General features: G+C 51.7%; 1 protein-coding gene across 1 annotated transcript in view; it reads left to right on the forward strand.

Moving 5' to 3' along the window:
- LOC135994681 (fer-1-like protein 4) overlaps positions 1-14,848 on the forward strand; it is a 40,430-nt gene that overhangs the window by 15,867 nt on the left and 9,715 nt on the right. The window contains exons 20-37 of the mRNA XM_065645444.1: positions 105-192; positions 1,719-1,835; positions 3,215-3,367; positions 3,610-3,793; positions 4,310-4,434; positions 4,841-4,975; positions 6,169-6,342; positions 7,018-7,134; positions 7,450-7,611; positions 7,929-8,088; positions 9,140-9,243; positions 9,606-9,737; positions 10,349-10,397; positions 11,504-11,610; positions 11,949-12,080; positions 12,806-12,916; positions 13,366-13,493; positions 14,001-14,171. Coding sequence (XP_065501516.1) covers positions 105-192; positions 1,719-1,835; positions 3,215-3,367; positions 3,610-3,793; positions 4,310-4,434; positions 4,841-4,975; positions 6,169-6,342; positions 7,018-7,134; positions 7,450-7,611; positions 7,929-8,088; positions 9,140-9,243; positions 9,606-9,737; positions 10,349-10,397; positions 11,504-11,610; positions 11,949-12,080; positions 12,806-12,916; positions 13,366-13,493; positions 14,001-14,171 — 2,349 coding nt within the window. The remainder of the gene's footprint in view (positions 1-104; positions 193-1,718; positions 1,836-3,214; positions 3,368-3,609; positions 3,794-4,309; positions 4,435-4,840; positions 4,976-6,168; positions 6,343-7,017; positions 7,135-7,449; positions 7,612-7,928; positions 8,089-9,139; positions 9,244-9,605; positions 9,738-10,348; positions 10,398-11,503; positions 11,611-11,948; positions 12,081-12,805; positions 12,917-13,365; positions 13,494-14,000; positions 14,172-14,848) is intronic.

The raw sequence follows: 14,848 nt of genomic DNA on the forward strand, positions 1-14,848 counted from the left end.
ATCTGGATTAGTACCAGGGATCTGGAGTTCGTGCCCCTGCTGGGAGCTGTGCTCTGCCTGCGGGGTGCAGGGATGCAGAGCCTGTGCTGCTTTTCTCTTTGCAGGCAATATTCACTCAGTGCAGAGAGAAAAACCATGGCACATCCAAACAACCTTGACAGATGCCGGACCAAATACCTGATGCGCAACATCGTAAGCTATGGGGCTTGGTGGTGGGAGCCCGTGTGATCCCTGCTCTGGGGGATGCTCCTGGAGCTGATGCTGAGAAGGAAACATGGGGCTAAGACTCATGGTGTCACTCACAGGCTTTCACTGCAGCATCTCCCACTTCTGCTCAGAGCAATACACCTTCCAGCAGAGGAAACAGAGGCAGGGACCGGTCATGGCTGCCTCCACGTTTATGCAGATGCTGTGCCCTGATGCCATCCTTCCTCTCCTGTGGGGCACATGTGGCTGAGCACATACGTGTTGCTGCCCAGTAGGTTGCTGGAGACTTTTTGGTGCAGGCTTTTTCTACTGGCCATTCTGGGGGAGCTCACTGACACCCACTGTCCGTGGAGACTCAGCCCACAAGCTGCGCACCCATCCAGCAGATCTACAACAGCCATCCCTCTGCCTGTCCCTGAGAGGCAACATCTGAGTGCTCCTAATCCTGCAGACAAGGCCAGCGAGTTGAATGAGAGCAGTTACATACCCTCCAGCACAGCACGGCAGAGCACGGTTATAATCATAGTCCCCATCAGACTACAAAGCTTTGAAGGGCTCACCAAAATGCAATGACAGCAGCAGGAAACATAATTTAGGCATGTCTGGGTCTCAGCTCCCTTCCCACTGCCTCCCCACATGTGGCCACCTGAGCTATGGCAAAAGTCCTTTGCTCAGTCTGAGACCCTCTGAAAGAGAGAACCAGCCCAGGGGATGGGTTTTCTGGCCTTGCCAGTCTGTACTGTGTTTGCATCCAGAATTCTTTCAGGATTTCATTATTAGTTCTGGTTCCTCACAAAGCCTCTCCTCAGAGGCTGTGTACACTGTCAACTAATGGACATAAAATCCCAGCCACATCTTCCAGTTTCCTACATCTTCTGTGGCTCCAAGTTGCTCCTTGTGCAAAGTCTCCCTCAGATGCTGTCTGGAGCCTTAGACTTCCAACTTCTGAAATGTTTATTCCTTATACATCTTTCTGCCCCAAAGTAGCAAGTGACAGGATGAGAGGAAACGGCCGTAAATTGCACCAGGGGAGGTTCAGATTGGATATTAGGAAAAATTTCTTCCTGGGAAGGGCTGTCGGGCATTGGAACAGGCTGCCCAGGGCAGTGGTGGAGTCACCATCCCTGGAGGGGTTGAACAGTTGCGGAGATGAAGTTCTCAGGGACATGGGGTAGTGCCAGGGCTGGATTAACAGTTGGACTTGATGAGCTTGAGGGTCTCTTCCAACAAAAATGATTCTGTGATTCTGTGCAAAAGCTCATGGACTTCTGCTACTGGCTGGTATCAGCAGAGCCAGTGAGTTACTGGAGGCTCCAGTTCTCGTCACCCTTCAATGAATGAACGTGACAGGTTCATGGAGGTTTGCTTGCAGCAGGTTGGGGTGAGCTGTGATGGGGCTCAGGGTGGACATGGTCAGCACACGGATGGTTCCTGGCAGAGCCCCTGCGGGGGCTGCAGCGTGGCCTGCCCGGGTCATGGCCAGGCGCCTGATGGCTGTGCTCTCTGTTCAGATCCTGTGTGCGAAGCAGGGGCTGCGCCTGAGGCGGCGGCTGACTCGAGCCAACGTCAAAGAGAAAGTTAAGGAGACAAGGAAGGTCCTGGCAAAGCTGCGCTTCATGGCCCAAGAGGTACAGGGGGAACCTCGTTTCCGAGCAGCAAAGGGCAGGGGCAAGACGAGGGCTCTGGGCTGCTGAGGCTCTTGCTCGCTGGAGTTGGAGCTTTTCCTCTGCTGTCTTCCCTTGCTGCGTAAAATCCCAAGTTCCAGCTGCTGGAAATCACCATATTTCATGTAATGGCTCTCAGAGGGATGGTGCTTGGTGGCTTTGCAGGGCTGTTGGTGTCAGAGCAGGGGTCCCAGCAGCTCAGCAGTGGGCTGGGGGCAGAGCTGGGGCAGCTCCAGGACACCCTGCCCTACCTCCCAGCCAGCCGGGGCCGTGCCTGCCCGGGAAAACAGCCTTGCTTGTGCTGCCCGTACTCCCACCAGGGACTGGCTCTGGACACCTTCTGAAAATCCAAACTTGCATTGAAATAAGCTCTCTCATCCATAGCAGAGACTCTCCACTTTCAGTTTCACTGGCTCTATTTTAAGTCACTCTGGAAAATCAGGGCATTTGTGCAGTGTAAACCAGAATGCAATGTTTGCTGGAGTCAGGTGGACAGATGTTGTTGCAGTTTGGAGAAGTCTTTCACTAAGTGAAGTCAAATCATTTTCACACCTTTAGCTATGCGAGGGTAGGCTTTAGCGTGGAGAAGATGTCAGCCCTCACACCACCAGGAAGAGAAGCTGCCCTTGGGCTCCAGCCTCGCAGGCCTGCAGCTGATCCTGACAGAGAGGAACCCCTGTGACCGGGTGGGAATGTTGCTCTCTGTAGAGTCAGCCCTGCACATAAATTTAGTCCCTGCTTGGAGGCTGGTGGTCTTAGTTTGGGTCAGTAATAAGTTGCTTCAATGACTTGTGTACTGAAAAATTGCAAGTACAAGTGCGAACACTGATAGCAGGGAGACAGGGAAGAGAACTGAGGTTAGAGTTTAAAAGAAGTTACTGCTTCCATCTGTGTGTTTGCTTTATTGCGAGTCCTGCTCTCAACCCAAACTACAGCTTCACGCTGGGCGCTCCTGTTGCTGGGATGCCAGCTGATGTGGGTCCTTTCCATGGATCAGCATTCAGGCTCCTGTCATAGGTGTCAGCAAAATGTCACTTCTCCAGGCTTGCGGGGGGTCCCTCTCCCCAACATGGCATGGGGTTGAGTGCATCCTGCGCGTGTGTGCAAAGAAAAACAAGGAGAATCGCAGATACCTCCAAGAAACCTGCAGAACCATATTGCAGGGCTGAGACTTTCAGAGCATGTGCCCAACGTCAGGCCCTTCATTTGCCTCTGGATCTCCGAAGCACTGTGCAGCCTGCAGTCCCTCCTGCCAGGAGACGAAGTTCGCACTGTGTCAGTGGAGGAAGGACGAGATACATGCTGTCCCTTTGCTGTGATGTTCCTCTCTTCCTTCCCTCCAGCCCCAGTGCACCCTGCCCGATGTCCTCATCTGGATGCTCAGCAACAACAGGCGTGTGGCATATGCAAGAATTCCTGCACAGAACATCCTCTACTCGGTAGTTGAAGAGGAGAGAGGCAAGGACTGTGCGAAGATCCAGACTGTCTTTATGAAGGTAGGTTTATACCAGAACAGCATGCTCTTGCTTCACGCTGCTTCTCTGTTTGCTTCCAGCCCTCCTTCTGAAATCCTGGGGTTCACAAGGAAGCAGTTCTTGCTGCACCACTGCCCTTTGCTCTACCAGCATGGTGCTCTGGCTCCTGTGCTCTCCGGTCGGTCACTGGCTGAGGATGGTCATCTTGGTCTGAAAGGAGCATGACTGAGATGGGGAACATGTTGAACCTCCTGTGCTTTCAGGTCCCTGGCTTACACACTGGGGAGATCTTTGCCAAACTGGAAGTCTACATGTGGCTTGGGGTGACAAAATATGCGAAGAACTGTTTGACGGAGCTGCCTGAGGAGTTCAAGTACCTCTCTGAGAGCGGACAGGAGATCGCCCAGCTCTCAGCACACAGCCCTCCCAGCCGGCTCAGCAGGGATGGTGAGTGCAGATGCTGGTTTTCCATGGCTTAACCGTGAGCAGGAGAGCAGAGGGGTGAGAAGTCCTGCCCCCAGTCAGTGTCTGAGGAGCAAGGTCTGACCTATCATCTCCATGTCATCTCCATGGCATGGCTGGGACAGGCAGGTCCAGTTTGCTCTCATGAGAACAGGTTTGCACACTCACAGCTGGAGCAGCAGGTGGGACAGGTACTCTGTAGGCACTGAACTGGTGGTGGGCATGAGCCTGGTGGTGCTCCTGCACAGCAGATGCCCACAGCGCATTTCACATGTCATGTCCTTCCCAGAGCTGTCTGGGGAGTATGCTGAGCTGGTCTTGCTTGGCCAAACTTTTTGAGATGTGCTGGCCTTCTGAGAACCACAGTGAGTGTTCTAGAAGTGGTCCCCATTCCTTGCAGCATGTGCGCACTCCTACCAGGCTGGCCCTCTTCATGCATTTTTTGACCTCCTGCAGGGCTGGACCAGGGAACTGGGACTTCTCTTCTCTTTTTCTTACCAGATTTCAGCTATTTCCAGCTCCGAGCCCATCTGTATCAGGCTCGAGGAATACTCCCTGCAGATGACAATGGCGTTTCAGATCCATTTGCGAAAGTGGTGTTTTCAACTCATTGCCAGACTACCAGGGTGAGACCACTTAAACTCTTGCCTCTGCCATCTTGGGAACTTGGGGAGGGAAAATTCATCATATCCTCACTGACATGTTGAAGGCCAGGGCTGTGACAGTCCTCCTGGAAATTTTGTAACTCCAAGCACAAAGTATTTGTGTGCTCTGGGTGGTGTGACTGTGTTCAGGGAACATTTGACAAAATGTGTGTGTCGTTGAGCATGGTCTCAAAGGTTGATTGGCACGTGCTAGTTGGCCCCAAGTGCTGATTTCACACTTTTACTGTCTCCCCTCCTGCCAGGTACCGGTTGTGTGTGGCTGAGTGGGAGAGGGGATCAGCCCACGCTTCCTCACTCTCTTTGCAAGAACGCACGTGGTTTGTTTCCACTGGCTGTGGTACGTTCAGAGCTCCCATCTCTTCTGCAGGTGCTGGAGGAGACACTGAGCCCCATGTGGAATGAGCTACTTCTGTTTGACCAGCTCATTATTGATGGGAAAAAAGAAGAGTTGAAAACAGAGACCCCCATCATTATAATCAACCTTTTCAGCCACAATAAATTTGTAAGTGTCGTTTCCAGGACAGGGAAGGCAGAGGAGCTCTGTGTGGGTGCTGTGAGTGGGCACTTAGGAGCCACATCTCTGTTTGGTTTCCATGACTCGGTTTGATTCTGGTCCACCGGTGGCAATGGGTCCTGGGGGCTGTGGCTGAGGTTGTGACTTTCTGCAGACTTCTGCTGCGAGCTGCGGTGAAGCTGCTGGCTGCAGCGTGCGGATGGCTCAGAGGTGCCCTGAGCCAGGGCCTGTCGAGTGCTCGGGGGTGGATCTGGGCTCTCTTTGGAGAAGCGCTGTGCCTCTCCCTGCTGCCTGCCCCTCTTCCTCGGCACGCTCATGTTGCAGAGGGCCTGTAGCCAGGGGGTGTATGATGTAGCCAGATGATGTAGCTCTTAGGTCTGTTCCTTCCCCTCCGTCCCCAGGTGTCATTTTCCATCCCTCCTCACTCCTCCCTTTTCTCTCATTAGTACTTCCAAGTCACACTCTTCTCCTGGAGCCTCTTTGTTATTGTGAGATGGTGTAACTTGCACCAGGTTCTCCTGTGTATCTCAGCAGCTTTCCTGGTCCCATGTCCTGGGTCCCAGTACAAGACAGACACTGGCATACTGGAGTGAGTCCAGAGGAAGCCACCAAGATGGTTGCACAGAGTGAAGAGAGGTGGAGAGCTGAGTATATTCAGCCTGGAGAAGATGAGGCTGAGGCACTGTTTTCTTGCTGCCTGCAGCTGCCTGATGGGAGAGGGTAGAAAAGGTAGTGTCAGACTTCTCTTGGAGGTACCCAGGGGCAGAGTGACAGGCAACGGACAAAAGTTGGAACAAGAGAAAAATCCAACTTGATTTTAGGAAGCAATTTTCACCCAGAGGGAGTTCAATTGCTGGGCCTGGAGCTCAGAGAGCTTGTGGGATCTCCATCCTCAGAGACGTTCAAACTCTGGCTGGAGGAGACTCTGAGCAACCTGATCCAGCTTTGATGTCCTCTGGTGCGTGGTCCCAGGCCGTTTGCCCAGTTCTGCATGGAGCTGGACTGGGAGTTTAGAGGGCTGCTGCAGATGTGTCTCATCTGCTCCTAGCTCTGGGCAGAGCAGAGAAAATCAAAGCAGAACAGTGTTGTGCTGTCCCAGATTGGCTGAAATAAGTGGTGATCTTTTCTCTGAGGTGGTGAGAGAACACAGGGATCTTTGACCCATCCCCCCTTTCCCACAGGGCTCCCCCGCGTTCCTTGGCCAGGCCTTTGCCGTCCCGCAGGTGAAGCTGGTGGATGAGCCGTACACCACACCTGCTCTGCAGTTCTTCGATTTCTACAAAGGCACCAAAGCAGCCGGAGAGCTCATTGCCGCTTTCGAGCTGATTGAGCTGGATTACAGTGGCTATTTGGAGGTAACGGGCTTGCAGGAAGCTGCACAGGGCTGCCAGCTCTCTGGGGAGTGTGGCGATGAGGAGTGATTCATACAGACACAGACAGAGATGCAGAGGTACAGAGTTCTTGTTAGCAGCGAGAGCAGAACCAGGCAGAGCTGAGCAGAGCTGAGCCAGCCCGAGCTGACTTTTATTAACAGTTCTCAATTTATAGGTTTACAGATACGGACCTGGACTTAGAGGTTAGACAGGATGTTTTTTCAAAAAATGTTATCCCAAACACACCACACTCATGATGTGACTGTTTGCAGTCACGTTCCCATGCGTATCTTGTGAGCAGCGTTCCGACCCACTCATTCACACACCCAGGCCCTTTATATTTTGACTAGTTGCTGTGATCTAATTATGTTAGTATTATTTCTTCTTTGACCGTCTGGATGGTCATGTTAGTATTGGTCTTTCTTTATCATCCAGGCGGCTGGAACCACACGTCTTGCTTTCCCACATCTTGCTTTCCCACAGGGGAGAGCTGCGTGGTGAGGAGCTGGCTGCACGGGGCCCACCCTGTTGAAAGCCACATCTGGCTTTCGGTTGCAGGGACAGAGCCCGTGAGCACAGGTCGGGGAGGGCAGAGGGGCATGGTGTGGGGTGGAAATGGCTTTCACTGCTTGGTGTGTCCTGGCTTCACCTCTGCAGCCGTCAGTGCCTGAGGATGTGGAGCCCAAGCAGCTCGGCTACGTGGGAGACCCCCGTGCTGGACGGTTCATCATCCCTGAGGGCATCCGCCCGGTGCTGAAGGAGTTTCGCATAGAGGTGCGCTGCCTGCTGCGGGTAACGGCATGGCTGGCCTGTGCTGAGGGCAGAGAGCTGGGTCTGGAGCTCAAATGTGCCTTTGAGACCTGAGCAGATGGCAGAAACGGAGGTGCTTGACATGAGGGAGAAACCATCTCCGCAGTTTACCAGCAGGAGCTGTTGGGTGGCTGGGTTGGGAGAGTGGCCTCGTGCCTCTCCTGGGGTCTGAGTCCTGCGGGTGAAGGGGGTGGCAGCACCAGGTGGAGTGGCAGGTGGCATGGCCGTGCCATGGCTGGTGTGTCTCAAGCAGCCCAGCAGCTTCGTGTTGTGCTTCAGATCCTGTTCTGGGGCCTGCGGGACCTGAAGCGGGTGAACTTGTTTGAGGTGGATCAGCCCCAGGTGATCATTGAATGTGCTGGCAAGAAGGTGGAGTCGGAGGTGATCATGGCCTACAAAGAGAACCCCAACTTCACCGAGCTGGTCAAATACATGGACGTGGTGAGTGGGAAGGGGGGTCCTGCCATGCCAGGGTGCACAATGGCCATCCTGCGCCGGGCACTGTCTGTCTACAAGCGGCAAGGTCACAGGAGGGGGGATGCCCCCAGGGTTTTGCTTTCCCCTGGCCACATGGTTCAGGTGCAGATGAAAACCTTTGTGAAACTGCCCACCAAGAGCAGTCCTAGCCATTGCCTGTCACTGCAAGGCTTTGGTTTTTGGGCACAGCTGAGAGGCACCATCAGACCTTGCTGCGCGTGGTGGGGCTGCCACAAGTGTTGCTCTTGCTCCTCTGAACCCCATGCACGGTTCTTTTTCAGGAGCTCCCAGAGCAGGTCTACCTGCACCCTCCCCTCAGCATCTTTGTGGTGGAAAAGCGCGCGTTTGGGCGCACTGTGCTGGTGGGTACCCATGTTGTGTCCAATGTGATGAAGTTCTCTCCCAGAGAGCTGGAGGAGGAACCAGAAGATGTGCCCAAAGGTGAGCTGCTTGGTGAGGTTCCCATGGAGGCAGCAGGCAGGTTCTGCCACTGGCAGAGTTCCCTGACCCTTCCACTCCCTCCCAGCCAGGCAGCAAAGTCCTCTCCCCAGAACCATTAAGGTGCCCAGCAAAAGCACAGAGTGGGGCAGGTCGGGGTTGGACCAGGTTGTGATTCTGGCTCCAGACTGGTGTTCGGGAAGCAGCAGCATCAGCCAAGTGATGGAGTGCTGTGTAAGGGCTGGCATCTCTCTTTGTGAGTGGCAAAGGGCAATTTAAAACTGTTTTCTCCAAGGTTAACTTATCACTTGCCTCCTCACCGCACCAGCAGGACAGTTCATCTGTGGACGTGGCATCTCCCTGGTGTCTCTTTCCCTGGCATGGTTTGCCTTACATTTGTAGAAACTAGAGGAGGGAGAATGGCTCATGGAGACATCTTAGTCCAGCAGGACATTTAGCTGGGGCTGGATATGAGACAGTAACTTATCCCTGTGGAAAGCTTGTGTCTAGATGTTTAGCCTGGGAAGGACTATTGTACTCGCCTGTTTCAACCCCCATGTAGCTGGGCTGGAGAGCTGTCTGCGGTGAGACCTCCAGCAGACTTTAGGGAGCTGGTCCACTAGGACCAAGGATTGAAAGGTTCACATTTCTCTCACATTGATGGGTCTGTGATCATTGAGTAACAGATTCACTAAATAGCTCTGTGATAGCAGTAGCCAGAGCTCCTGATCTGGATGTGTGTAAATAAACGAAGTGGAAGAAGCAAAGGACTGATCGATCTGTGGTCATTTCTGAGTAGGGAAGGTATATCTCATAACTCTGAATTCCTGGGAGTCAGCAACAAGCGTGTTGATGATGGTGGCCAGTCTCAGCACTGTACTTGGTTTTCCAATAATAGTTTCTCAGGGTCTGCTTTCAAAAGCTTTAAAAACAACCACACTATAGTGGGATAACAGAGAGGGTTTTCCTGTGGAATAACAACTGGCCAAAGAGTAGGAAGTGGTGGGCAAGAAATAAATGCATAGAACCATGAAGCTCTTTCTCTTCATCTCAGCTCGGAAAGTCTCATCCCAGTGTCTTCCCTCTCAGACTGTGGTGAACATTGGCCCGGCAGCTGGTGACCCAGGTCCCAGCACTCACCCCCTAAGTCTTGTGAAGGTGAGTGATGTGGTTTTGGCCCAGCAAATTTTGAAGTTTGGAAAGCCAAACTGAAGGTTACAAACTAGAAAGGAAGTTCAGAAGTTCAGGGTTAGGTTTCAACCAGAAGTTTTTGCTCCAAACCCAAACACTCCTCTCTCCTGCCTGTTCATTGGCACAGGGAGGAGCTGCGCTGCCTTGTGCATTGCAAACTGCTGCCTTTGTAGCAAACACAAACCTGGGGCTACAGGTAGTTTTGCACCTCCTGTGCTCTGCCTGAAAGCTGAGCCTCTGCCAGCGGCTCCCGGGGCACTAGAGTAGGGTGCATGGGTGTCCTGGGTGGTCGTTTCCTCCCTCTGCACCCTTTTCTCTGTTCTTTTAAGGCTCCTTTGAAGAAAATTCCTATCAATAAACTTGTAAAGAAGGAGGATGAATATGAAGAAGAAAAACCAGAGCTGGAAGAACTGGATTGGTGGTCCAAGTACTATGAGTCCCTGAAGGAGCTGTATAACCAGGTAATCTTTTATGACAGCTGCCAGCAGAGGGGAAAAGTGGCTGCACTGGCTTGAGGGAGATGTTTTCAACAGCACTGAGTGTCATAGGAGCCCTCCTGGCGTGGATCTGCAGTGGGATCATGTGTGTCAAGCACACTTAAGGTAGCCAGGTATCAAGCATCCACCGAGTAGACTGGTTCCAGCAGGCAATGGGGGTTGAACCATCCCTGAGGCTACATGCCCAAGTGGTTTTGAGAATCCCACCGGGCTTTTGTTGAGGCACTCCTGAAAATGTGACATTGCTGGTTTTAGCTGCCATGCAGGGGCTTTCATGCTGCTTACTCTCTGTCCTGGCTGTGTTCGCGGGATATGCTTTGGGAGGAAGGCTGCCCAAATTTCCTTCTTTTCCCCATATCCCTTAAATCCCAATCAAAAATCCAGCAGGAAGATCTGGGGAGAAGAAAATGCCATTAGGACACTCATTGGATACCCTCCTCCAGTTATGTTAATGCTAAATAAGCTCAGGCTGGGCATTACTGACCTGGCTGGCAGGAAAGCTTTGACAGTGTCCTGTGCTTGGATGCAGAATCCTTTGCTGTCAGGGATGTTAGGTGACTGTTTGTGTGTTTCAGACACGCAGTGATGAGGAGGATGCTGAGAATGATGAGTTGAATGACACAGGTGAGTCCTTAGCAATACTCAGCTCTTCTGTGGGGAGGGCCAGGACTTAGACCATCCCAGAGAGCACCGGGCTTGTGAGAATAGGGTCTGAGCAGGCAACGGCTCTGCAGCATTCAGAAAAAACAACACAAAAGGGAACAGAGAGCCCCGAAACATTGGCAAGGGCTAACAAAGGCTATTTCAAGTTGAAAACATCAAACTTGCCTCAGAAAAGTTTGGACAATTGTGTTGAAGAAAGAGCCTTCCTGAGTGAGTAAAAACCTCTAGAAAAATAATCTGCAAGAATCATGGAATTGTCCAGGTGAGAGCAGGAAGCAAAGGTGGGGTGGAGATAGAGAATGGCGGAGATGCAACACCGTCCAGGAGCTGGACATCACTCTGTGCGTGTGGGATACTCACTTGGGTATAGGATTCACTCCGAGGTAAAAGCAAGACAGTAATAACAAACAGATGATCTGAGAACAGTGTTAGAGCTGCAAAGTCAGATTTGCTGAGGTGTAAGCAGTGACTCACCTAGCAGTGATCAAGTATGGAAATGATGTAAATCCTATTTAGGAGAGGGCTGGAGGGTGCCTGCATGGCGTCAGTGCTCAAGGGATCTGGGGTCTTTGGGAAACAGGGCAAGGATGCACCCTTGGGTTGCTGGTGCCCCAGAGAAAGATATAGCTGTTCTCTCTCCAGGCACAGCTGCCGGTGCCCAAAGTGGCAGTGGTGCTTCAGTTAGACACCCACCCAAACCAGCAGTCCATCAGATAAACGTCCACCCAAAGAAGAGGGTTAACTCTCACTTGTGCCTTCCCTGAGAGCACCTGTGGGCTGGTTCAGCCACCTCCTGCGTTTGGTCTCTGCCCACTTGCTCCCTAAACAGTGGCCATGCAGGCAGCAAATCTGCGCTGATTTTTGTCCCACCGCGTCCAGCCATGCCTTACTGGGACACCTGAGATGCTGCAGGACACCTGTGACAGACAGCAATAGCTCCAGTTACCCTGACACGGGTCAAAGCCCTGGGTGAAAGTGAGATGTGTTGCTGGGGTCATTTCCTGGACAGACACTTGAGATGATGGGAGAGATCAGAGTGTTTCCTAATCCCCTGTTGCCATTTCTAGATGGAGGGAATTTAAATGCATCTTCCATTGACATGGAAGCAGAAGATGAGGCAGTAATTGAAGCTGAACCTGCTCGACCCAAGAGGAAGCTCATCGCCACCCTTCAGGTGATTACTGGGGTGACAGATCTCTTTCAACTCCAGCCTTTTGTCCATGTTCTCCTCACCTCCCTGCAGTGGAGGTCAGAGTGGGAGGAGAACCTGCAGTGTGCACTGGGCCCACATCATTACTGGGCTTTGAAACAGCTGGTGAGACCTTGGAGCCAGGCGGGATATGTGTGCACATCTGAGGATGGGCCTGGGGGGGTGAAGGAAAACCGTGACAGCCTGCACTGAGTAATGCAGGGGTAAGGCAGGACCAGATGGCATAGTTGAAGCAGGGAAAGGATGGTCCTTCTGACTTTCCTGGCAGGAAAAGCCCCCAGATTACTTTCTACTTATTTTAGATCTACAACTCTGAGCTGGAAAATGAGTTTGATAATTTTGAAGACTGGTTGTGTATTTTCCCCCTTCATCGTGGCAAAGCAAATGAGGATGAAGATGGAAACGAGGATGAACATTTTCTGGGCAAGTACAAGGTACCGTATCACTTGAATGACGTTTGTGCTGTGTGTGGAAGAAAATCCATACGACAACCTGTATCTTGGAGCGTGCTGACACCAGCAAAGCCTTTGAGACTGCACCTGTATGGCTGGTAATGTGAGGCCACTTGCAGCATGGCCAGGGTGCTAATGGGGCCTGTTGAAGCAATTGTGTGTTGTGGTCTTCTGTTGATAAATGCACCTGATTTATGTTTTTTTTAGCTCTTGTAAGGAGAGAGCATGAAGCATAAAGGACTTTTATTCTGGCTGGGGCCTCATGGTATGTTTGATATGCCAGTAAGAATCAGTGAGCTTCATTCGTTTTAAAATTAGTAAAACTTCTTTAAAAGAGGCATCATTCTGCCACCCAGGAGCTCTTGAAGACTCTGAAATATCAGCTACAGAAGTTGATTTAAGGAGGTCCCTAGAAAACCTTTGGTTTTGGCCTGCCTTTGGCAGTCCAAACTGCCTAGAGATGCTCAGAACTTGTGGCGCTGGCAGAGGTCTGACAGCCTGCAGCCCAACTTGCCAACCGCCTGTGCCATGTGTCGTGATGGTACCTTCGGAAAGGACTGTTCTCATGGGCACAGGGTGTCTGTGGTCTGCATTGGGCAATGGCTCTGATTTTCCAGTTGGCAGGTGAAGCTGGTCTTGGGGGGTTCGATCCCATCTGAGATATTCTATTTTGTATCTAGTTGTTACTTGCAATGTCTTTTCTGCAGGGCTCCTTCTACGTCTACCCCACTGAGGAAGCCGGCACGGAGCCCAGGGTCTCCCAGGGTGTTCCAAGGAACAGACCTATCAAGGTTCTTGTAAGAGTTTACATCATTAAGGTAAGTCTCTGGTGTTGGTGGTAGTGCTTGGAGGTCTGTCCCTTCCTATGGACCTCTTGCCGTTCCCCACTCAGTGAATATGAGCAGTGGCACTTGTGAAAAGCTCGGCACTGGTGTGAAGGCTCTGCCAGCCCAGTGGAGGTCAGCTACATCTTGTCCATGGGGAGCCTTCTATGCTTTGTAGCTTCAGAAGGTGCTAAAAATCCAGTTGGGCGTTTCTTGGCTCCTCATCTGCCTTGAGACAGTGAGCAAGTAGGTGTGCTGACAGCTGGACACATCGGTGGCTTGTTGAGTGGGGATTTGCATGGGCACAAGTGCCTGTTTCACCGCCAGGGCAGCTGCTGGAGGGACCTGCCCAGTGGGCTTGGGCATTCGCAGGCTTGCGCGGTGTCCCTTGCGCAGGTGGCTCTCCGCAGCCAATGTATGGCCATACCTCTTGTGTGTTCCAGGCTACGAACCTGTCTCCAGCAGACCCCAACGGCAAGGCAGACCCCTACGTGGTGGTGACTGTGGGGCAGGAGCAGAAGGACACAAAGGAGCGATACATCCCAAAGCAGCTCAATCCTGTGTTTGGAGAGTACGCAGGAAGTTTTCATCTAGCAGGTTTAATCGGAATAGCACAAATCTGGGGCTGAGGCTGTGGCCCAGCATGTGCAGTCTTCTGTTCCTTTCTGCTGGAGAATCTTGTGCTGTAACACAAGGTCCCAGGCACATCTCTTGCCTCTGGCTGACACAGGAGCCAGAAGTGTTTTGGGTTAGGAGGGAAGCACTCCCAAGGGCTTGATTTACCAGACAAAGTAGCAAGCCAAGCAGCGACAGAGCACTGGAGAGCTTTTCCCCTGGCTCCAGGGCCTCTGTCCAAGGGCATACATTCCTGGAAAAGTAACTCCTTTGTTTGAACACCCTCACTGAAAACTGCATGCACTGAAAACTGCACACACCAAACTAATGGAGAACAAAACTCTATCAGAGGTCTTTGAGTTATCAAATACAGTTCTTAAATGTGTAGGATGATTAAAGCAGAGCATGTGTTTCATTTCCGTCCTCTTTGCTAATTGCACTCTCCCTGTCTGCTTCTGTCCAGAGTTGTGGAGCTGACAGTCTCCTTTCCCGTGGAATCAGAACTCACTGTGGCCATATTTGACCATGATTTGGTTGGGTCTGATGATCTGATTGGGGAGACCAAGATTGACTTGGAGAATCGATTCTACAGCAAGCACAGGGCCAACTGTGGAGTGGCTTCTCAGTACGATGTGTAGGTACTGGTGTGGCACATTAGGGCCGTGAGATGCATTCTTCTCGCCTACCGTTTGGGTGGGTAACAGAACACCTCCAGTTTTGCGGGATGGAGCTTGTGTCCACAGAATCCTTGGAGCAGGTGCCCCACAGATTCACTACGGGTTACATGGATAACTTAATCTCATTTAGACTCCTTCCAGCCTCCTGTGGTAGCTCTAATTCCTACCGAGGACTAGTATATTTTGTGTACATTAGCAAAAATTCTTTAATGTTTTCATATTGGTGTTCTGTGAGAAAAGCTCTCACTTGACATTGATGTGATCTAGACCTCTTTTAGAAAGCGGGGTGGTTTCTCTGGCAGTAGCCAATTCTGTGAGCAGCAAAACTTGTAACATCTGTTTTCCTTTGGCCTCATTCAGTATGGATTTTCCGGCGTCTTTGGCCAGTTTTCTGTAAGCTTTTCTTCTCTTACCCCACTACTGGCGAATTAGCTGTGTCCCAGCATTGATAAAACCTCTCTCCCACTTACGAGCTGCAGCTGGAAATGCTCCTGTTGCTGCTCTGAAGTTAATGGTTCTGTGGGGCACAATCCTGACTTCTTTTTCTGGAGGAGATCTTGTTAAGCTTTTCATTCATTAAGGTTTTGTATGCCTGTGGTTTTCCCAGTGAAAATCTGAGCAGGGCTCTGGTGGC

This window comes from Caloenas nicobarica, chromosome 15 (assembly GCF_036013445.1).
Source record: "Caloenas nicobarica isolate bCalNic1 chromosome 15, bCalNic1.hap1, whole genome shotgun sequence".
In the NCBI taxonomy this organism is placed as follows: Eukaryota; Metazoa; Chordata; class Aves; order Columbiformes; family Columbidae; genus Caloenas; species Caloenas nicobarica.